This window comes from Enhydra lutris, unplaced genomic scaffold (assembly GCF_002288905.1).
Source record: "Enhydra lutris kenyoni isolate GAN:26980312 unplaced genomic scaffold, ASM228890v2 scaffoldscaffold5, whole genome shotgun sequence".
In the NCBI taxonomy this organism is placed as follows: Eukaryota; Metazoa; Chordata; class Mammalia; order Carnivora; family Mustelidae; genus Enhydra; species Enhydra lutris.
Window position 1 is genome coordinate 5,842,823 of NW_019154089.1, and position 23,797 is coordinate 5,866,619.

The window sequence follows — 23,797 nt, forward strand, 5'->3', positions numbered from 1 at the left end:
GAAGGGGGCTCCTTCTAGTATGCCTAGGGCTTATGAACCTATGAGCTACTACATATAAGGGACATGAATGAATGAGGGGTCCACTGCCTCTGAGCTCCCCAGGAGCTCTTCCAGCAGCAATGGCTAAGGAGTAGTGTGTGTTCAAGTCAGGGCTAGCGTGGGTCCACTAGGTTCCAGTCAAGTCTTCTGCAAGTAAGGCCCAGAGATGCCTAAAACCTGGGAGGTTTGGGTTCAAGATGAAGAGGGAGAGCATGTCTGGCAACACACCTGGTTTGTAAGATCAGCAGTAGTAAATACTTGTAGCCTGTACTATACTGTTCTAAGCAAAGAACTCCTAGGAATAACTGAATCCTCCCAACGACTTATTTTTATTTAGAGTTCAGGAAGCAAAGGCCCAGAGAGATTAAGATATTACCCAAGGTCACAGAGATTGTAAAGGACAAGGCCACAATTTGCAATCAGGCAGCCTAGCTCCAGGCTTTGCTTTCTATCACGGCATTGTGAAGCCTCTTCCTCAGTTCAGGCCGGAGGGGAGGAGGAGCAGGGGGTCAGGAAGTTCAGGGCAGAGAGTTGGAGCAAGGCCCCCAGGAAAAGGATGGAAAGACCACCCAGCGGGCATTTACTCAAGTCTGGGGACAGCACTGAGCCCTGGGGCACTCACTCCATTCCCTTCCTCCTCCCTCGTCCTGCTTTCTGGGGGCCTGCAGCCGTGGGTCTCTGGCGTCCCTCCAGCAAGGACCAGGATGACCAGTTGCTGGCAGCGGGCGAGGATGGGGGTGGGGCAGAGGGGCTGCCCACCTGGTGCACGCAGACGTTGCATTTGTCACAGAAGACCATCTCGTTGCCATCTTCGCCCTCGGGAGAGCGGCACACGTCACAGACAACGTCCTCATCATACTCGATGCCCAGCCCCTCCTGAGTCTCGATGGCCCGTACCATATTCTGGTGGCACAGGGTCTCCAGCTCCTCTAGCACACGCTCCAGCGTCAGCTCGTCCAGCTCTGGCCTCTCTGTGAGGACAGCAGGGGACGGTGTTAAGAGCCTGGGTTGTCAGGACAGGTGTATGGAGGGGGCTCCACTTGTCCGCTGTATGACCTGGGAAAACGCATCCACTGTCATGGGCCTCAGCGCCATCATCTGGAAACGGGATGGGCTGGACTGTTCAATATCACACACCCCTGGGGGCTGGTCCTGCTCTTCTGACTTTAGACAGCCTGCTTGTGACCACACATGTGTGTACATGTGGACAACATGGAAGGATCTCTGGGATGCAGCTGCATGCATGGGCAATCCACTGCCTGAGCTGCATATATGGGGGGGGACCATCCTAGGACATGTTGGTGGGCTCCAGCCAGGAGGCCCCTACTAACTGACCCCACACCCCATCTATCATCCTAGCCTCACTTATGTGCTCACTTAATCTCTGCGTAACAGGCTTACCGATAATATCCTCAAGAACTCTGCAAATGACAGGCCATTATTGTTCCCACCTGACAGCTAGAGCACATGAGGAACAGAGACCACAAACAAGTTCTCCGATCAGTAATGTGGTAGGGACTTTCTCTCATATCCATGCAGCGCCAAAGCCTCGTAGTGGGCACTGCCCTTCTGAGGGTGAGAATGCTGCCATTTGGAAGAAAACTCTGCCTGGCCTGCCCCAATCCCGCTCTCAGCCTGGCAGGTCACCTACCCATCTCCTTGAGCTCCGAGTTGATGAGCTCCAGCCAGTAGGCATCAATCTCGTCCAGGTCATAGCGGCTGCCCCCAGGCCAATCAGGCTGGGAGCCCTCGCCAAGTTCAGAGCAGCTAGGGGACACCTGGGTAGGGGGGCCTTCCAGCGGCGGGAGGATCCTAGGAAATCAAGAGAGGGTAACATAAGGGGAGGGACCCTCAGCCTGCCACCCTCACTGGGTCTGGGGACATCCAGTGAGTTGGCCAGCCCAGTTGAGGAGCTGGTGGGCAAGTGAAGTTCGAGACTTTGAGGTCACCTCCTAATACTACCTTGTCCTGCCTGCCCACCTGCAGAGACTCCAAGGACTATGGATAAGCAGGAGAGGAGACCAAAGGACAGAATGTGGATTGGGAGTGGGTGCTGACCCACTGTCCTGCACATCCCGTAAACATCCATCCTGCCCATAGCACACCTCTCCTGATCCTCTCATGAGGGCATCTGGGCTCAGCTAGATCTGCCCTGCCTGGGGCTATCCAACAGGCAGTCCATGTGCTCTCCTGGGCAATGCTCTATGCCAGGCACTTTGGGAGAAGTGGGGTAGAGTCAGTAAGGCTTCAGGTCCTTTAGCATATACCCCTCAAGGCTGGGTGGGAGGCCAAGGATTGTCCCCACATCTCCACAAGGGGACGACGTGAGGCTAGGCCTCCTCTAGAGTGAGAAGGTGCCTTACCTGGGGGGTACAGTATTGCAGTGCAGGATGGCCCTCTCCACAGAAAAGGTCTCCCTCCCCAGATACGATATAACCTGAGCCGTCAGTCTCTCACAGTGGTGCCCCCACCCTCAGTGCAAGATGGAGGCCTCCTCCCCTGGACAGAAAGATATGCCTACTACATTCCCAGGACCACACTCCAGTGCGGCCCTCCCCTGGGCCATGTCTCTCCCTGAGGCAGCTGGGAAGGGTCCTAGCTGCAGAATGTGGACTCAAAGTCCTGATCCGCTATTTTCTTTTAAGTAAACCCTAGCCCCAATGTGGGGCTCGACCTTGAGACCCCAAGATAAGAGTCACATGCTCTACCGACTGAGCCTGCCAGGCACCCCCTGACCTACCACTCAGTGTGCGATCTGGGCAAGCTGCTTAACTTCTCTAGGCCCAGTGACCTCATCCAAAAAAGTAACCGAGCAGTAACAGTACTTACCTTCTATGGCTGGCAGGGGTTAAATGGACGGATATGTGTAAAGCTCTGAGAACAGTGCCTGGCACACAGCAAGCCCTACAGGTGCTTGAGTGCGTATTTTAAGTCCTCTGGATATCACTTTCCTCCTTCTGAAATGGAATAGGAGGGCTTTTTGCCTTGGGAGGGCCCAGTTTCCCCTCTTGGCTCAGCTGTGTGCTGCCCCTGAGTTCCCGATGCCAGTTCAAAATGCCAGCTCTTCCCACCCCCCACCGGTTGCCATGGTTATCGCTGCGGAGCCTGGTTTCCATCTGGCCAGCCCTACCAGGGCTGAGAGGCCCCTCACTTGCCCGAGAGGCCTCCTGGGGTCGAAGGCAGGGCTGCCAGGGGCTGGGACTCAGTGCAGACTGGGGAGGGGAAGGCATGGTGGCACAGAGACGTGGCTGAGCTGTGGGGAGGACTCCTGGACTCCAGGAGTTGGCATGTGTCAGCCAGAGGGGCAAGAAGGATGGAGGAGAAAGGGAAGCAAAAACGGCTTGCAGACCAGGAGGGGAGGGTTGGAGGAGGTTGAAGGGCGCAAGGAGCAAGGGAAAGTGCTTGGCTCCACCCTGTCCCACGTGGGAGGCCCAGATGAAGGAAGCCTCAGGTAACCACTAATGGTGTGACTTCCCCAATCCTCCTGAAAAACAGATCATTCCAAATGGATGCAGTACTGATACTCTCAGTCCTACAAAGTCCTCTGAGGGTCTTATTGCTATTAATATATTCTTTTAAAAACATAGATTACTTTTGTCTTGACTCTGCTTTGTTTGTGCCCCCAGAGCAGGCTCAATCAGGTTCTGGATCTAAGCTTTGCCTCATGACCTACTCGCCTCACGCTACACCTGTGTGGTCACTCAGCTGCCACCTGGCCAGACCCCTTGGAGCCAAGATCACGTTCCTTCCCTTCTCGAAGAATCTAGGGTTCAGGGGCTCATGTCAGAGAAGGCATTTTCTGTGCTTCCTGGGGCCCTCAGCTTCCTCCATGACGCCTCTTTAGCTCTGGCAGAAGGTCTCTTCCCAGGCGTGGGCTTATCTGACCCCAGGCTAAGGACACCATCTCAGCTGTAGCCGGCAGGGCAGAAGTCAGCTGCAGGAAGATGGCTGGGCTGGGACCTGGGGGAGGGTGTCTACTCCAAAAAGATGCCACCTGTACCAGAGGCTGGCTTTGCCCTGGGTTGAGTCTTCTGGCCACAGAGAGGGAGCAGCAGAGGCCATCACTCAGTTCGCCATCAGGGGGTGAGACGGGTTCTCATTACCCAGAGAAATTTCAGACCATGAGGTAGGCAGACCTGCCCCAGGGCCAGGAAAGACTGGATGAAAAGGGGGAGCTGGAACGCGCTGGGGTAGCAGCGGGGGAAAAGCAGCCAGAGCCAGTATGCCAGTGTGATTGGGGCACAGGCTCTCTCTGGGCCTCACAGGGGCAACCCGGGGCTTGCAATTTCCTGGCCCAGCCCCCGAGGCCCTGGCGGTCACGCAGGGAATTCCCCAGAATTTCCCAGCTTCCTCATCTATCAAATCAGGGCAGTAAGATGTACTTTTAGGGCTGGTATGATAATTAACTGAGAAGATGAACGTAATAGGCTCAGCCCAGCAGATTCTCAAGAAGATCGGCTGTAACAATTCTGCCTGTGCTGGCAGCTGCAGTGGCCTCCAGATAAAGGCCTTTCAGTGGGAGGTCCCCAGGAAGATGGAGGGACTGGGCTGGAGGGAGACAGGGGAGCCTTCTCCTTGAGAACAGCCTGCCCTGCCTCCAGTCTGTCCTCTTCAGAGAGCACGGACAGGCCAGGGACGCCTGGCTCCTGTCAGCTTAGAGGCGCCGTGCATACCCAGGGAATGCACCTCCTTGAGCCAGAGCTGCCCGAACACGTGCTCTGTTCTTGTTGTCAACAGATAAGGCACTGAGCTGGCAGGCAGAAGCCACGCTACTGGTGTGGAAGCATTTGCAATTAATTACCCAGGCCACTGGATGTTTCTGGAACCACCTGACACTGACGTCAAGGAGGGAGGACAGACAGCTGGGCCAAGCCTCATCAGGAAGCACCTCTCTCCCCAGCTGCTGGCCTGCCCCGCCCCTTTGCTGCCTGGGTTCCTGCCATGTGTATTCTCTTGTAGTCCCCATCACACCATCAGGCAGCTACTATTATTAGCCCCATTTTACAGAGGAGGAAACTGGTTCAAATAGGTTAATAACAGTTCCTTAGTCTGGTGAAATGAAGGTGTGAAACTGGCTAGGAGCTTAAACCCTGTTTCTGGCCCTAGGTAGGGGATGTGGAGAATCCACTCCCTCTACAAACTCCCCATGTTCTCCCTTCTAGAAAAGCCTAGAGCTCCCCTGATTCTCAGAGAGCCTGACACCAAGCGCTGGCAGGCACTCAGACCTCAGAAGCCATAGCACGAGCTCTGCCCAGCACCCAGTCCTCACAATGCACCTAGGCAGAGTACAGAGTCTGATTTGTCCCTGTAATCCTGTGCCCAGCACAGACCTGGCACCAGCTGGGCCCTGAGGGTCTGTGAGCCACTCTAGGTGTGGCTGCCAGCAAGCAATGGTGCCAATGTCAAGGGTGATGAAGGCTGCACTCTTTGCCTCAGACCTGGTCAAATGGGCCTAAGCGAGAGCCACCGGGCTGCTAGTGTGCTGGTGGGCCAGGGAGGCCAGGGCATCAGGTCCCTTGGCCCAGAGACAAGATTTAGGGGGTTTTCCAGGGTGCAGAAAGCAGCACTTGTCTGTCTTCTGTCACTGGAGGAAGGGCCACGGCCAAGACACACCAGGGGTCTCTCTGATCCACAAGACCAGAATCTACAAAGCCTAGAGAGGATACCCACTGACCCAGCCCTGACCCAGCGCTGTTGGGGAATCCTCGAGGATGGTCATAGCCAGAGCTTCCTGAGCATCTGCTGTGCGCCAGCATTCAACTCCCTCCCACTCGCAACTCCTTAAAAAGGTTTAAGAAGTCAATAGCACAGCTTAGCCTTGTCTGAGAGACTATTTAGACGCCTGGAAACTTCCCTGATGAGATCCGCTCATGGGACTCAACTTGGATGACATCAAGCTAATGCATGGCCAGTTTCTACCCAGCACTGGTATGTGCCAGGCCCTGGGCCAAGTGTCTCCCATGCGTCGCTGTCCTGTCATCCCGACCACCATACAAAGTAAGTGGTATTGTTACCGCTCCCATTTCACAGACAAGGAAACCGAGGCCCAGGGAGATTACATTTCTGGCCCAAGGTCACAGTGAATGGAAATGGCAATCTGAACCCAAGCCATCTGGCTCCAGAGCTGAGCCCAAGCCCAGGCCCTTGCCTTAAAGGTAGACTACCAGTATTTCTGGAATTTTTCAGTGGTTGAGGGGACCAAGGCATCTAAGACAGACTAGAGACAGGCCACAAAGGTCCCTTGCCTCAGCCTCCTCTGTCTAGGGCCCCCTGGCCTGGGCTGTCTGGCTTACCTCACTACAGGCTCTGGAATGGCCTCTGCCCCAGCGGGCACCTGCACACCCTTCTCCCATTCCTGTCGCCATGGGTCCGCTAGGATGTAGTAGTCATCCGGGCTGAGCTGGCAGGAGTCTGGGATCTTCATGGCTGTGATCAAGTCTGTCCGGAAGACCTGTCAGGAGGAGGGGAGGAAAGAGTGCCTCAGGGGGGTCTGCTCCGCAGCCAGGACAGGAAGAGGCAAAGGCGACTTAGGTGGGCTTTCTGCCCGCTTACTTCAGAGTAAGAAGCCAACACGAAGGCAATCATGACAATGACCCATCTTCTCTGAACTCAGCCCAGGGCTCTGCACACAGGAGATGTTTGGTAAATGTCGAACTCAATTCACCTGTGTTCTGATGTGTTAAAGGACAGAGTTTGAATGACGGCTGGCAGTGGACCTCAGAGGGAAGGGGAAACACTTAAGGGCAAAACCAGACAGCAGAAAGGCTTCTGTGAAGGCATTACTGCCATTAAGGGACTGCCTGCTGGGGGCCTTTCTATAGAAGGTTTAGAATTATGTTCCTATTGCCAACAGAGGCTCGAGGGGAGGTGCGAAGGAGTGCAGGGCACCAACGCCAGGCAAGGGAAAGGCCAGGACCTTGTGTCGACAGCTGAGGGAGAGGCCAGCCCCCGGCAGAGCTTACAGATGGGTCAGGGTCTCCAGTGTCCCTTAGGAACAAGGACAGCATGTTCCCTGCTCAGCCGGGGCAACACAGGGCCATGCTCTATGTGTGAGAGTCAGAGGTGGATAGGGCTGCATTTTTTCTCAGTCAAGCCCATCCAGATCTTCTCAGAGCCAGGCCATGAATGTCTGCACCCTCCTGCTCGGTGTTCTTCCAGGCAACGGCTCATTCAAGAGGAAGTTGCTCTTCCCAGTGTTGTCTGTCCCCAACCATCCCCTCGCCTTCCTACCCCAGAACAATCTGCAAGCCCAACCCAACTGCCACCAGTGTCCCTCTCTCCCCACTGCCTGACCTCACTGTGGCCTCCACAAAGGGCTGCCTCAGGTCTCGGTGACAGCTCCAGATCACCCAACAAGAAGGACTAGTTAAGAAAACACTTCCAAGGGGTGCCTGGGTGGCTCAGTGGGTTAAAGCCTCTGCCTTCGGCTCAGGTCATGATCCCAGGGGCCTCTGCTCTGCCTGCCTCTCTGCCTACTTGTGATCTCTGTCAAATAAATAAATAAAATCTTTAAAAAAAAAAAAAAAAAAAAAAAAAAAAGAAACCACTTCCAAGAGCACTGCAGGGCTCAGACCAAACTTCAACAAATCTCCCCGTCCCCAGAAAAACCAGCTTCACTGGCCTTCCAGAGGCTCATGACCAAGCCGTTCCATGCTAACCTCTGCCCGCCAGGGGCCCAACTCAGTGGTTGTGGGTGTCTGCCTCCTTTGAATCAAGGGCCACGACACAAGGAGAAAACAACCAAAATGGGCGCACCAAGGGGACTCAAGGCAGCATCTTGCAGAAATCTAATTAACATTTGCATCTGGCTAGAGAGGGCCCTGGCTTGGAAAAGGTCAAGTTTCCTGAAGACTCTATTTGCCAATATAATTTAATTGTTAAGACTAACACCCTAACATTTAATTAGGGTGCCAGTGTGAAAAAATTAAAATGAGATTACGATTAAATACTAATTAAGCAGAAGATGAAATGAGGCGAAGATCTCACAGCCCTGATAATTTGCATATCTTATTAGCAAGCAGTGAAGACGGCTGATACAAGAACACAAACTCAGGCAGTGGGTGCTTCCGTGCTGTTCTTCGCAAGTCCCCGTCTCCTGGCTTGGGCCTTCCCTAGCTGACGCCTCTGCCGAGCCTGGCAGGACTGGGGCTGGGTTATTTCCTTCTGGAGCCAGGATGGGGCCTGGTGGGGTGAACTGAACCCACAGGGGACACATCACAGCCTTCAAGTTCTCCGATCCTGGTAAACCAAGTGGGGTCCAGGCCAAAACCTTGTCGCTCTGATGCCACAGGGAGCCTCCCACCTGGGACAGCTCATCTCGGCCCACAAATCAACCCTTCACTACTGTCACTAAGCACTCCTCCAGAGACTCACGGGTAAGTCTAAAAGCTATTGTTCTTCCCTCATCCTGGCTGTCATATAAGCACCATCTCCTTTAGGATTCCTTTCCCGATCACCCTGACTCAGGGAGTGCCCAGTGTCCCACAGAGCCACTTTTACTCCGTCAACCTACCTTGCTTCCCAGCACTTACACCCCAACAATTAACTGGTATTCTCCTGTTGTTATTTATTTACTTATTTTTTGCCACCTCCCCCCACCTCCCTCACAGCAATCCTGCTGTCTGCTACGTCCTCAGTGCTTGGCATGATGATTGCCACATAGTAGGTGCTCAGAAAATAGTGGCTGAGTAAGGGAATGAATGAATGAAAGGACCTCTCTGGTAAATTACCCGAGGGGTTCTGAGGCCCTCAGCTGGCTCCTCCACGGTGCTTTCTGAAACCCCATCAACAAGGTAAGGTACCTCAAGGATATACGTAGAGCTGAATTCCCCAAGCAAGGGGACCTAACTAGAGCAATTTTCAGCCTCTGGTCTGCAGGGCTCGAAGCCCAAGGACCAGTGCCCTACCCAAGCCGGAGTCTTAAAGACCAGAATGCCAAGCCTCACAAGCAGGGGACAGGTGGCCCTGAGCTAGGAACAGGCATGACGTTGAGAACTCAGCAGGAGAGAAGGGATCCCAGGCTCAACTGGATCAGAGAGATTCAGGAAGGAGAGGGAAGGAGAGAGGGGGAGAGGCAGGGAGGGAGGGAAGAAAAGAGAGGAGGTGAGGAAGACAGGGGGAGAGGAAGACAGAGGGAAAGAGGGAAGGAGGGAGGGAGAGGGAGAGAAAAAGAGAGAGAGAGAGTCTAGCCCCAAGAGAGGTGCATGTTTCATCCTGGTCACTCAGGGATCAGCTGGCAGACTGGACACAGGTGGCCCTTTTGGGCAGGGAACTGATGGAAGTGCAGGAAGGGGAGCACTGTCATAACGGCAGCAGCCCACAGGTAAAGAGCACTGTGGGATATGGTAGCAGTGTAAGGGGTATTCTGGAATTAATTTAATAGCAGTCTCTACACCACCTCTGTGAAGCCAATACTGCCATCCATCATGCCTATTCTGGAACTCTAACCTGAGATTAGTTAAATAACCTATACCAGGTCCTACATGGTAGAAGTGGCAAAGGATCCCTGGCCACAAACTCTGGAGCCAGCCAGCATTCCCCCACAAGCCCCCTGGCCCCCTTTAGCCACGTGCTCAATGCTCAATGCCCGTAAGAAGCCAAATCAGCTTCCCCAAAGGCTGAAAAATGCAAATCAGATGGTGGCTTTTGCAAATTCCACACCCTGCCCTTGGGTGGCTTTCCACTGTCTTCCCTCGGGCTGAGCTGCAGGGCCGACCAGCCCCTGTGGCCACACAGATACACATAGTCTGTGGAGCACTTTTTCCCCTTGGCACAGAGGAGCAACCTGCTGGGATGCTCTTCTCTCTTGCCAAAGTGGTGCCGGCCTATTTTATCTTGGAGGGCTCGGTCCCACCCACATCTGCTCCGGGAAACCTTCCCTGATCGTAGGCTGGGTTCTGGGCTTCCTCTGACCTCCCACAGCCCCTGTATTGGAATCGCCTGGTTTCTTACCATGTAGCCCCCACAAGAAGTTGGTTAGCTCACTGAGGTCTGGCCGGGCCACAGGCTGGAACCCAACAGTGTACACGGGGGCCTAGCCCCTGGGAGGTGCTAAACAAAGGCTGAATGGCTCAAGAGCTTTCCACGGACCGGAAGCCACCTTCTTGGGTTGCTGCCCGAGATTACCTACAGCTGGGCAGTTGGGTCCCCTGCACCTTCCAAAGGAGCCTCTGTACATTTATACACAACCTGTCCACAAATACAGCAACCCAACCGCCACCCAAACATCCTTTTTGTTCCAAATGGCCAGAGGTTAAGCTTGAAAAAGGCTCAATTATTCTCCCCAAACGCCTCTGAATTATTTATGAAAACTAAATAAAGAATAAAACAGACACTGATGAACCAAAGGCCTTGCCAGGGCCAGAAAGTTGGAAGGTGGAAAACAAGTAATTTTTCCAAGAACGTGAATGTTTACTATTTTTTCTCTCTTACGGCAGAAAATGACAAATTGTCTTTAAAGGTCTGCTGCCTAGCAACCATGTTCTGCTGGGCTGCTTGGGAGATGTTAATTGTAGCTTCTTCAAACAGTATGAAGAACGTCTAAAAGTCTAAAACTCAAAGGTAATAACCAATCTGAGTGCTGGGGAGCCAGAGCAGCTCCGGAGGGAGTGCTCGACCCTGCTCTGCCCAGACCCAGGGATACACGCATGGCCCTGACCTCCAGTTCCTCTTCCTGATACTGAAGACGACAACCACGAACAGTCTGGTTTTCCACACCTATTTCCCCAGGAAGAACCCAGAATAGGCTCTGCCAGAAACTAAAAGTGGAGGCTGACATGACCTCTAAAAGCAAAGACAACCACCACAGGCAACTTTCCCTGGGCCGTGCACAGAGTTCCTGTACATGATCACGAGATTAGTGGATGTCATTTGAATATCTCATCCTGGGACCTTGGTCTCTGCTTCCTTTTCTCAAGGGTCAATTACTGTATCAGGGTGTATTTCAGATCGAGAGACACCAAGAGGAAGTTCAGTTACATAAGGAATGGCTCCGCCCCTTATCATTAATTACAAAGTAGGATTATTTGTGTAATTATTTGTTGGATGTCCATCTCCTCCAGTAATTCAGCTGAGAGAAGCAGAGGCTGCGTGTGTCCTGATTATCACTGGACCTGTCTGTAGCACCATTCCCGCCATGCAGCAGGTGTTCAAGAAATGCTGAGCAGCGAATGAATGAATGAACCCCAGGATTTGTCTAAAGTGGGACTAAACTCTGACACTTCCTCTCCTGCCTGGTATGCAGGAGACTGGCCCCAAAGATTATTCCAGGTGACTTTAGGAACTGGTCTTGGTCACTGTCCCAAAGTCAATGAAAATAGCTTTGGCCAAGATGGCCTCTCCTTGACCATTGTCCACACTAGGAGTCCCAACATAAAGCCAGGAGTGGCACCTTCCCCCAAATCCTCCAAAGGATGTTTGGGGGTCTGTCCTGAAAGAGCCAAATGAAATTACTACTGAATACCTCATTTTAAATCCCAATTGCTTTTTTCTGAGCACTTCATCTCATTAGAAACAACAGCTAAGGGGCACCTGGGTGCCTCAGTGGGTTAAGTCCTTTCCTTTGGCTCAGGTCATGATTTCACAGTCCTGGGATCGAGTCCCGCATCGGGCTCTCTGCTCAGCAGGGAGCCTACTTCCCCCTCTCTATCTGCCTGCCTCTCTGCCTACTTGTGATCTCTCTCTCTGTCAAATAAATAAATAAAATCTTTCTTTTTAAAATAAATGAAATCTTTTATAAAAAAAACAGCTAATTTTGAAAAGTAATTGTCCTCTTAAATCAGGTGCCATGCTAAATGTTTTAAGTATATATAATATACATGTATCTCTACATATAACGCCAACTAATCCATATTACCTCCATTTTACAGATAGAGAAACTGAGACTTGAAGTAAACCACTATTTGAGGTCTGCACTATATTTTAACCACTGCAATATTATTGCCTGGGAGCCAGCCAGGTATTTCTTCTTTTAAGAAGTCTCTCCTGGGGGAGGGGCGTGTGGGTGGCTCAGTCGGTAAGCCTCTGCCTTCTTCTCAGGTCATGATCCCAGGGTCCTGGGACTGAGGTCTAAGTCAGGCTCCCTGCCCTGGGGGGAGCCTGCTTCTTCCTCTCCCTCTGTCCCTCTCCTACTCATGCACATGCACACGGGCGCTCTCTCTCAAATAAATAAATAAAATCTTAAAAACAAAACAAAACAAAAAAAACCTCCTGGGCTGGAATCTGATAAAGAGTATCTCAGCCAGGGGTGCCTGGGTGGCTCAGTCAGCTAAGCTTCCAGTGACTGGTTTCACCTCAGGTCATGATCTCAGGGTTATGAGATCAAGCCCTGTATTGGGCTCTGCTCAGCACTGAGCCTGCTTAGGATTCTCTCTTCCTCTCCTCTCCCCTCCACCCACCCCTGCTGGCTCTCTCAAATAAATAAATAAATCTTAGAAAGAAAAAAAAAAAAGAGTATCTCAGCCAAGAGCAAACTTACTTTAAACTAGTCATAAAACACCAGAGAAGGACTCTGAACACAGCCACCCTCTGCCCAGCCCCATTCAAGCTACCACTAGGCTAATCTGGTCAGACTTCTCCATCTCTCAAACACATACCCTCTTTCTCTTTCACAAGGATAACAGCACTTCCTGCTCTTTAAAAGAATTTATTACACACATTTCTTTCGCAAGACAAGCCCCAGAGGTCGGGAGGACCTTCCAGCTGGCGAGAGCAGCACCGGTTCTAACGATACTGGAAGTGGATTCTGCCCCCTACCCCAGAGGAAGGCAGCAGGAGTCTAAGAAAGCAGGCACTTGGCCCAGTGGAAGGGCTCCCCCTCACCGCCTGCCTGCCTGCCCCACGGGGCGGCAGAGGAACTGTTGACTAGAAACATGGCTTGAAACCACAGGGCAAGCATAAAACCTTTCTGGACTTCTCCTATTTTATCTTTAAAGTTTGTCGGCATTTTGCCTTTTACTATAACATATGCCATCACTGTTTTAATACAAAATGTTATTTCAAACATCTGGATAGCACCTGTACTCCTCTAAGAAGGCATCTTCTTTACCCTGTGGTTTTGCACCCCAACACATTCTGGCCACCCATGCCGGTACCCAGGGTAGAAGGATCCCACTTTTTAAAAGCAACAGGTCAAGCCAATAAGCTGCATCCTTGCTGCCTTTTCTAGTGGGGGTAACTTAGATAGGAACTTTCATGGACCCTGAGTCTGGGGGACACTCCAGTGGTGACAGACAATGCGCATTCACAAAGATCATCTTTTTCTCTGAGGCCCTGTCCCCAAGGGCAAGAAGCTGAGTATGGTAAAGGGTCCCTGTGGAAACTGCAGAGAGACCTACTCTCTTGTCTAGGGGTTAACCAATTTGTCACGGTCTACAAAGGAAAAGGACAGATGCATCCCAACTCCTATCCCACCCATCAAGACTTCGATCCCAGGGAGGCCAGTCTGCACCTCCACTCACTTCCTCCACCTTTGGGCTCCACAAGCCTCAGGGAAGGACAGTCACTTCGACTGAACAGAGAGGCCATGGCAGGACTCTACAGATGATGACCTGGAGGCTCAGGGACGGACAGTCAGAGTTCCTCAGTGGCAAAGCTGGCCACACCTCTCCTAATGGATGCTTTCCTGTGTAGCACCTGCATCTTACTACCAAAGGACCAGCTCCCTAGAGACAGGGCCTGAGTTTTCTGTGTCTCCCCCATCCTCTCCACCCTGGCATCCAGCTGGGCCTGTCAGGTGCCCTCACATGCTTGCTGAGCTTAATCACTATCAGTAGCTCTTGGGTCCTGAAGACCCGGGTCCCTGCCCATTGGCTGATTTCTGGGGATTCAGACTTTCTGAAAACCCTGCCCAGGGGAAACCCCCACCGCTCGGCCTGTCCTTCCGTCTGCCTCTCTGCACCAGGCCTGAGAAAGACACAGCCTCAAACAGCAGCTTCCAACCCATGGGGCCAGCCTCAGGTCTCCTCCTGAACTGTCCTTCATACCCAGGCCAGGCCAATGGGTTGGCAGAAAACTGTCAGTCCCTTGGCCACTGCTGGGGGGGGGAGGGATCAGCTGGTGTACCCCACTCACCCACATTCCCTGCCTTTGCTTAGGTCACTGAACCAGGCTGGAAGGCCTCCTCTTTTTCCTTCGACCTCAGGGTCCTTCCAGGGAGGATCAAGCCAGGAATTCCCATCTTAGCAAATTAAGGAGAAAGGTCTGTGGCAGTAGTTCTCAAACCTGGTTTCCAACAAAAGGGCTTCGAAAAAAGTACAGGGACCTGGGGCCCCCACTCCAGACCATTTAAGTCAGAACTTCTGGGGGTGAGGTAGGATGGGGGCCTGGTATTAGTATTTAAAAGAATAGCCTTCGTGATTCCATCAGATTCGCAGAGATAGGACCCACGAAGTGGTAAGCACCAATACTAGTTATGCGATCTGGTCGGACAAGCCAGGCCAGAAACCCAAGGCCACAGCATGGTTTATATACTAGTACCCCCTTCCCAGGACAGGCTAAACCCTTCCCTTCCTTCAGGGCTGGCCTGCCGATTTAAGCCCTAAGGGACACATCTCAGCTTTGTTGGGATCCCGCAGGCAGGCAGAGCTGAGGAAGGGAGCAGCCTGTGTCCTTGGGGTCAACTGTACCTTTCTCCTCTACTGCCAAAGGGGATCCTGCAGCCGACTTCAGACTTGGTACACTTCCACCGAAAATCCATTTTCCCAGGAACCCCTGGGCCTGTCCCTTCAGCTCCATTATTGAGGCCTGTATTCCCCCACCCCTTCTTTCACTCTGGCCAAGGGAGACCACTGACTGTTTAAAGGCCAGAAGGGAAGCTGGGCCTCCAGGCCTCAGCCCTGTCCAGGGTCCTGACTGCTGGTCAGAGCACTTTTTTCCAGCCCTGCAGCACCTTACTCTGGTATAGAGGGGACCCCTAGATTTATACCTTCAGGAGCACTGAGAAGGGCGGCCCCTGGCAGGTCATCACAGGGGCAGCCGCTGGTCTGGCGTAGACCCAAGCCCAGCCCTTACTGTGGCTTTTGGCTTCACTATGTGCTGGTGCTGCTGCTAAGCTAAGAACTCCTGGTTATCAAATCCCCCATGCCATCACTGTCCACACTGAGAAATGAAGAGACAAAGGGAACCATGGGCTCCCCAGCAGGGACGGGACTGCACCATGCACATCAATTTACAAGCATTCTGGCTGGGATCTTGGGTCAGACTGAAAACATACTGTATGACCCGCCTGAGAGCCACCCCACAGATATATTACTGCAGGGGACTGGACAGATGGGACTCACAAATCCCCTTCCACCAAGGTGACCAAAGCTCTCTGCCCTTAGGCCCTATAGACTGTAAAGGGCCTCCTCTTTAACCCCTCACAGAGAGAGAGGGGAATAGCCCGGTGAGGAGATTTAGTGCAAACATCATCTGCCGCCAAATCCTTGCTTTTCATCTCCGCCTTCTCATGAGCCAAATAATTTGGAAGCTTTCATTGATGGTTTCCTCTCGGCCCCATGATCACTTGGAATTTATGCCGGCTATGGTTCAGCCTCCTCACTTAGGGGACGAGGGAAACCTCACAGGCTGCACTCCAGCCTGCTGTGGAAGGAAAAACTTGTCCTTGGTGACAGTTCAAGGCAGGGAGGGCTTCCTCAGCCCTCCAGGAGCCCAGGACTTGAGGGCAGATGTCTTCAGTCAGGCCTCAGAGCTGCCTGCAGAGGCCCCGGGGCTCAAACCCAGGGATACACTAAACCAGTCCCCAGCAGAGCTGGGCATCGGCACCCCTACAAAGATGTGATTCTATTTTTAGGTGGAGAAAGGTTCAAAGGCTCTGTGCTGGAAAACCCAAGAGGGAGGGGAATTTTTAGCCTCATGCAAATCACTCTTTCCCCTCAGCCTTCACTGACACCTGTTTCCTCCCAGCCCCTGGCCTATCCAGGGTACAGATGGCAGCCCTGCCCTTGGGATTGCTACCTTGAGAAACGGCCCCACCTCCTCCTGGTGCTTGGAGAAAGCAGGGCAGGAGGGTTGGGGGAACCAGCCATCCCCAGCAGCTCCCCAGAACTACCCACTCTTCTCCAACCTGAATAGCCACAGTGGGCAGGGGCAGGTTGAATTCTGAGGCAGGTTCCTCATCTCCAAAAAGGGCAGAGAATTCCTGCCTCCTAGGTACAGGAAAGGAACATAAAAGTGGCTATTGTTTTACTAATGCAACTATAGTAACTGGGGAGCCCTAGTGGCTCTATGTTTGGGGTAAGAGGGCAAGAGGGGAGCGAGGGTACAAGAGAAGAGAGGCGGTCCTAGAGGCTCCCAGAGTCCTACAGCACACTCTGCCTCCTGCATCCCAGTGCCCCTGAGCACATCCATCTACCCACTAAGCAGAGCTGATACAAGAGGGCGCTAAGAACTTCAAAACAGCATCCCCCATGCCCACCTAATTCTCCGCTTTCATCCCAGTCCTTACTGCATTCCCAGAGGCATCTCTTTCCATCTTTACCCCTCTCCCATGGGGCCAAAGGAGGACACTAGGTTGGGGGATGGGGATGGGAGGCATCAGGTCCCAACCCCCACCCTACACACACAAAAAAGAGAGTCCTAGGGTAGGCCAGCTCGAGGAGTTTTTTTTCCAAATGCAAGATTCTAAAAGGAAGATGCCCCCACTATCCCCAAGGGACAGGTTAACTACTGCTGCTCAGGACTGCCCCCGAAGCCATGATTGCTTCTGCAGTTAGTGGGCAGCGGGGCTCCAGGCTCAGAACAAAGATACCCTCCCTGACTCCACTTCAAGGGCTATGCACCAAGACTCTGGGCCTTCCCACCCTTGGCAATGTTGGCCTCAAGAGCTTCAGGTCTTGGCTATACAACCCTGGGATCCTCTATTTCCTCATTGTAACAGATAGACTGAGAAGGATTAAAAAAGTGAAATGTCTAGCCCAGCTTCTGGCTATGCTGCAGGGCCAGATTCAAACCCCCTATTCTTGGGGGGCTCAATGCTCTTGCGACTGCATCTGTGCAAAGGGCCTCTTCTGTGCCCAGTGCAATGCACTGAGGACCTGAGAGACTGTGACGTGGTCCTAGGATGTGATTTTTCAGGGGCCACAAGAAGCAGGATCATGATGTCCATTCATGTCCAACACTACCCACCCCCGGTGCTCTTTTCCACAGCTTGAGAAGGCATGCATACCTACCTCCACCTGCCATAAGAAACATCCCAGGCCCAAGTACGGAAGGCTTAGGATGCAGATACACGGGACACGGGCAGAAGGAGCAGATGACTTAATTGGATGATCCTGAGGACCCCAGCCCTCATCCCCATATCAGCACCTCCTGGTGCCCTTGGCTTATCCTCTGGAACATTCCAAATCTGACTGCTTCCTCTTCTACTGCCACTACTTGGCTGTCAGCCACCATGGCTTCTCTCCTGGACAACTGCAGGAAAGTCCTCCCGGCTCCCACCCCTGACCACATTTTCCTTTCTCCTCACGGCAGCCAGTGGGGCCTTTTGTGAACACGTCAGACTCTGTCATTACCCTGCTTATGATCCTTGAAAGGCCTCTACTCTCACTCAGCTCAACTGGAACATCTTTACAACAACCTACACGGCTACTGTTGGCACACGCATCCCCTTCTCCCATTCATGGCACTTAGCCACACTGGCCTGGCTCTGCAGGGCCTGTTCTCTCTGCGGGGGGAAGGCTCCCCCCAACCCCACACATCTACAGCATTCCCTCCCTCACTCTCCACAGCTGTCCGCTCCTGTCACTTCCTCACCACCGACTCCTCTTTGTCTAGACACTCATCACTACCCACCTCTGAAGGCTTCTTTTCGTTCTGCCGGGGCCAGCCCGACTTGGTGCTGCTGGGCAGTTTGGAGCATCGTGAAGCAGATGTAGCGTGACCTGCAGAGAGAGCACAGCCCATTAGGGGCCCCTGGAAGGCCAGAGACACCACCCACCTACCCACCCCTGACCAGGGACAGGAAGCCTGTAAGGAAGGCTCTGACTTGCATGTTCAGGAGATGGAAACCTCTGTGAGCCCCTGTCCCTGCTCTGGACCTCTCCAAGGACGCGTGGGGACGTGAGTGCTTCCGCCGCTCACCAAGCGCAGTGGCTTAGGAAATAAAAGGCAGTGACCTAGACTCACGATTAGCTTACTCTGTGATCCTTTACAGGTCCCTTGCCCTCTCTGATCCTCTGCTTATTCCTTGGGGAAGGAGGCCATCTGTGGCCACACTTCATTCCTGCCCTGGGTGGGGATAGCTGGAGACACCATCCTATCTGGGATGATGCCTATCCTTGGGGAAGGAGGCCATCTGTGGCCACACTTCATTCCTGCCCTGGGTGGGGATAGCTGGAGACACCATCCTATCTGGGATGATGCCTAGTTGATACGCAGAGGCACGAAAGGACAGTAGGAAGAATGCTGCTCTAAATTAAACCCATGGGGCGCCTGGGTGGCTCAGTGGGTTAAAGCCTCTGCCTTCGGCTCGGGTCATGATTCCAGGGTCCTGGGACTGAGCCCTGCATTGGGCTCTCTGCTCAGCAGGGAGCCTGCTTCCTCCTCTCTCTCTGCCTTCCTCTCTGCCTACTTGTGATCTCTGTCAAATAAATAAAATAAAATCTTAAAAAAAATAAATAAATAAAAATAAAGTAAACCCATTTGCTAGTTTGTCACCCTGGGCAAATGACTTAACCTCGCCGGGGCAAAAAGCTGTGAGAATTCAGTGATGCCATGCCTCTTAAGGCTTAGCAGAGTCCCCTGCCCAGAGCATGGCTCAATAAACATGAGCTATTACCACTAGAGTCCGAGGTCCTTCCTTACTGGACCGCAGGACTACAGCCTTTACCCAGTGGGTCCAAGGGGCAGCAGCCACGAGTGGGCACAGGGTACAGGGGTGGGGGCTGGTGGGAAGGGACTAAGCCACAATCCAGCCCAACTCTACTGCAGCTGCCCAGACCCCCACTCCTGTAGGTGCCTGGCCCTCAGGGGTTCCCGTGCCTGACTGAAGTTAGAAGCAAAGGATGCGGTTCTTCTTGGCTCTGCTGAGACAAGCCACAGGCAATGTGGTTGCGGCCACAGAGGGCGGGACGCTGTGATCTCCTGCCACAGGGAGGAAGGGCTGGCCAGGTTAGACACCAGAGCCGAGCTGAGCAAACAGACTCTAAAGGGCAATGAATGAGACCTGGAGGTAGGGAAGGGGCTGGGACTGACTGGCCGTCTTGGTGTCTGTCCTCAGGATCTTGGGGGGCTATCCCCAGCTGCTCAGCACATTCGTGAACAAACTAAGGTGTAGAGCTGCAGGGCTCCAGGCCCAGCCTCCTTGGCAATGAGTTCAGCCTCTTCCTCCGTGTGGGTTCCCACGAGGCTGCAGGGAGTTGGCAGTGTACCTCTCCTACATAGGGCACAACAGAACTCCTTACTAGACCAGCTCACGCAGGGCAGGTTCCTGAGGCATCTGGGAAGAGCTGCCTTCTGGTATTAGAGAAAAGCTCCCACCTTCCGCAAACCTCCCTTATCTCCCCCCACATTTGAGAAGGGGCTCCCTAAGCCTCTTTTCTCCTTGACCATCCCTGTGACCCCCAAGTCATCCAGCTGCCACACAGCCCATAGACAAGTCTACCTCTCAGATTCTCCTGCCAAGATCCCTTGTTAATTCCATTGACAAACATTTACTGAATACCTATTATGTACCTGCTCTAACTGGGGACACAGCAATGAGCCAGACATGACCCCTCTTATCAAGGAGCTTACCGCTAATTAAGAAATGATACTTCTATCAGGTAATTATAATAAAACTTAACAGGTTTTCTGTCTGTTGAGCAGAGACTTTCAACAGGGTCCTGATCTAACATTAAGGGCCAGAGGGAGAGGGATGTGCCCCTAGCAGCCAGGAGCAGCAAATGCAAAGAAATAGAGGGGAGATGATCTTTTCCAACCAGAGCAAAACACGTGGGATTGAGACCTAGGGGGTAGAGGGGAGTAGGGTGAAGAAGACAGCAAGGGTCTAGAGGCCACACATGTGTGCGACTTTCTCAGGAGTAAGTACAAGGACCTGGCCTGATTAACGCTTTCATCAACAACGCTTTCATCAGAATACTGAGACCATGGGGCAGCCTCCCCCCATTTGGGCCTGTGGGCCTGATATTTACTCAAATGCTTTCCTTGCAGGAGCCCCAAATGGAAGGCCTTACTGTCAGTGGTGTCAGAGTTGTCGCTGCTGATGGAGTATTTTCGCCTCTTCTCTTCCATCTGCAACAAAAGGCAGGCTCCATTACACTTATAGGAGGCTTGGGAAATCCTCAGTCTCTCAGAAAACTGCCCAATAACCTACCTCCCCATACTCACCCTGCTGCAGTTAAGAACAAGAACAAGGCCCTCTTGCCCTAGCCTTCTCCCAGCCAGCCTCACCCTCTCTCCCAAGCCACCCACAGGAGCCCTGGGAGTGGGACAGAGGGCTGCATCTCCCACCTCCTGAATCCAGAGCCCCAAGATGAGCAGGAGTCCAGCCAAAGATGACAGAAGGAGGGCAAGGGAGTCAGTGGCCCCAGAACAATGATTAGGGCCTGCTCAGCCCTAGCTTCCGCTCAAGGCAACTCAGGTCGTCCAGAGAATCCACTCCCACCCTAGAGGAGATGCAGAAAGGGGAAACAAGACTGATTCTTCCAGAGGGACCATGCCACCTGAGTTTAGAGACAAGCCAGCTCAGATAGCACTGAAGGAACATTCGGAGGGTGGTGGCCAGAGGGGTGTGGAAAGGACATAGGAGGAGGGACGCTCCAAGCTGGGTTCCTGAGACACGCCCGGCCCAGGGGGACTGGTCCTAGGCTGGGCTGCCCTCCTTCAAGCAATGTCCTTCTCCAGATAATAACATTAACCACCTTTATCTCAACTACAGGATTTTATTTCAAGGTAGGATGAGCAGCTCCCCATACTGAACTCCTTCCTCTAACAACACTGGCTCTGCTCATGATCTTAACACCCCCAGAAGCTCCAAGCCATTGGCTTCCCTGACTACCGAGGCACAGGGCCTTGTCCGACTCCAACTGGCTGAACTGGGATTTGAATCCATGTGGTCTTAATGCCTGAGCCCACACTGAGCTGCCTTTGTGCCAGGGTCAACTCTTGCCTGTGGGGAGCGCTTTCCCACCCACTATTTCCTTGGATCCCACAGAGTCCAGGGTGGCAGGGCTTGCTTTTGTCTCTTCTTGGAGGGGAGCACCCCAAGGGGCTTGTTCACCACCCTGCGTCTCACAGCTAGTCAGTAGCTGAGTCCTAATGCGAGAACAGATCTGGGATTCAGGACCCATAGCATTTTCCAATCACTTTCCTGTTTGTCTGGAACCTGGGCCACCTCACTGCCCGAAGCAAAGGGCAAGGAGCCAGTGTCAGTCAAGAGAAGTCCTGCTGCTCAGTCCAGCTGCTGGCCAACCGGGGTCCCCACCTCTGCTTGGGATCCCATGGGGCGCCTGTCACTGCCACCCACTCCAACAAGTCTGTTTGCGCCGAGCCCTGGGTTTCCCCTTATATCCTGGTGACCCTGCAGAGACAAAGGAACATCAGCTCTTTAAGGTGGGGCATGACCATCCAGACCTCTGGGCCAACCAGGACCCTCCGGACTCAGACCTGACCTCAGCCAAGACATTCTCCCCACTCCAGTGTCCCCTAACAGCAGGATTAGGATGATGGAAAGATTCCCTTGGGCTGCTCACTGTCAGCTCCACGGGGGCAGGCAGAGCCTGAGGCAACCAGCATCGTGAGTGCCAGGGATGTAAATTGCTAAACACTGTGGCAGAAAGAGGAAGATGCCTTGGTACACAGGGACCTCATGAAACCCTCACAGCAGCCCCTCTATGCCAGTGGGCATGATGGCTGCTTCCCTTTTGCAGATGAGGAAAAGGAAGCACAGAGGTTAAATGACTTGCTCAAGATCACAGTGCTTATAAGAAGTTTATCTGGTTCAGGAGCACATGCTCTTTGACCTTCAGACTTCTCTGCCTCTGCCCAACAGAGTACAAGCAGTCCCATGGCCCAGGTTGTGGATTGAATGGAACAATAATGCTCTGCTACCCACAGCTTCCATCCTTGCTCTCCTCCAGCATCTGAGTGTGACAAAGATGACTTTGACAGGGCCCTGAGCCTAGCCTGCCTCTTACCAGCCCAGCACTCTCACAGGTGGGGGCAGCAGCAGGAGATGTGCTGTAACTGCGTCCACTTGTTCTTTCCTGCAATCCTGCCCGTGGATCCCAGGTGCCTCCACTTCTGGGCCCACATCTCCCAAAGAAGAAAAGAAACTCTGGATTTGGGTTGTGAAGTTCAAATTCTAACTCTACTCCTTTACAGACCTGGGATCTTGGGAAAGATGTACCTCCCAGACGACAAGGATTCGATCTGGATTTTCACATAAGTCTCCTGAACTTCCAATGTTGGCAACTGCTTCAGAATTTAAAAAACACTTTGAGAGGGCCAAACTAAACACATCCATGGGCCAGAATCGGCTGGTAAGAATAAACGAGAGCAGCGTTGAGCCCTGAGAGTGGTGGCTGGCTCTCCACATAGGTGCTAGTCATTCTGTGATAATCTGGGGCCAGGTGAGGAGTCCTCCTAGCCACACCCCCTCACCCAGGGGCGCCTACACTGTAAGTGAGACCACCTGGGACAGGACCCTCTGACGGCCAATGCCCTTCTGGTAATGTTGTTTCCTGCTGCCCAGGGACCTATCACAGTGACTTGCAGCATGCAGACCTGCACCCCACCCTCAGCCAGCTCCCTGTCCAACCTGTCCTCTGTGAAAACACCCCAGAGTTCTCCTGGATAGGGTGTTATTAAAGGAGCAGATTGTGTGTGGCTTAATTGGAATAATAACCAGGCTTCAGAGGGAAGCTACTGTTTTGTGAGTGAAGCTTCTCCTTTGAACCAGGTCTGTTCCAAAGGCCTCCATGCCTCAGGTGAGTCTCCACTGTCAGTGGCTAATGAAGTGCCAAAGAAGGCCTGGGCTCTCCCGTGGGACAGCCCTTTATCCCCGGAACCCCCATTCCAACACAACTAGGAGACAGGGAGGACTCCTTCACCAAAGCCAAAATCCAGGCCAGGGGGGTGGGTGCTGACACTTGGGTCTTGGCCTCTAGTTTCCTCTCTCCACTGGCCCCTCCAATCTCTCCCAAAGCAAGGTCTGCTCTGGGAGAACACCCCAGTGTCCTAAGGCACTTACTTGTGAGGGTAGAAATGCTTTTGAAGCCCTACCTATAAAGGAGAGTCTAGGAGAGCAAGGGTCCCCTTTTCCTCCCCTTGGCACCTCCCACACCATCCCCAGCACAGAGACACAGAGACGCAGCTCTCCTCTGAGCATGGTGTCCTAGGGGTCCTTCAGTGCAGCAGCCCCACGGCCTCTCTGTGCAATCTCTGCCCCACAGCCAACCCCTGACAAGTCCAGTGGGCTCTCCCTCCAGAACTTACGCTGAATGCATCCATTTGTCCCTGCCTGTCTACTGCTACCACCCTGGCCCAAACCAGTCCCATCTCTTGCCTGGACTTCGCATTCATCTCCCAGCTCCCGCTATCGCTCCTCCCCTATCTAGAATCCACAGAGCAGCCAGAGTGACCTTTAAAAAAACATAAATCAGATCATGTCATACCCCCTTTTTAAAATCTTTCAAAGGCTTCCTGCTGATCAAAGGATAAAACTCAAACTCTTGACCACAATATCCTACATGATCCGGCCCCTCCCTACCTCGGCAAGTTCACAGGGCCCACTATCCCCTTCCTCACGGCTTCTAGCTAC

At 53.0% G+C, this 23,797-nt stretch overlaps 1 protein-coding gene across 13 annotated transcripts in view; it reads right to left on the reverse strand.

Moving 5' to 3' along the window:
* The window catches only part of LOC111141195 (jade family PHD finger 2), a 51,810-nt gene that overhangs the window by 22,449 nt on the left and 5,564 nt on the right, over positions 1-23,797 (reverse strand). For 4 of the 13 annotated variants that reach the window (XM_022493588.1, XM_022493590.1, XM_022493589.1 and 1 more), the window contains 6 exons: positions 20,488-21,556; positions 20,169-20,268; positions 17,830-17,918; positions 6,333-6,490; positions 1,691-1,851; positions 799-1,010 (listed from right to left, as the gene is read on the reverse strand). In XM_022493588.1, the coding sequence (XP_022349296.1) occupies positions 799-1,010; positions 1,691-1,851; positions 6,333-6,490; positions 17,830-17,918; positions 20,169-20,268 (720 nt within the window). In that variant the 5' untranslated portion in view covers positions 20,488-21,556. Of the gene's footprint in view, positions 1-798; positions 1,011-1,690; positions 1,852-2,868; positions 2,953-6,332; positions 6,491-17,829; positions 17,919-20,168; positions 20,269-20,487; positions 21,557-23,797 lie in introns of those variants that run through there. The other 9 variants (XM_022493593.1, XM_022493592.1, XM_022493597.1 and 6 more) reach the window with 6 other exon arrangements.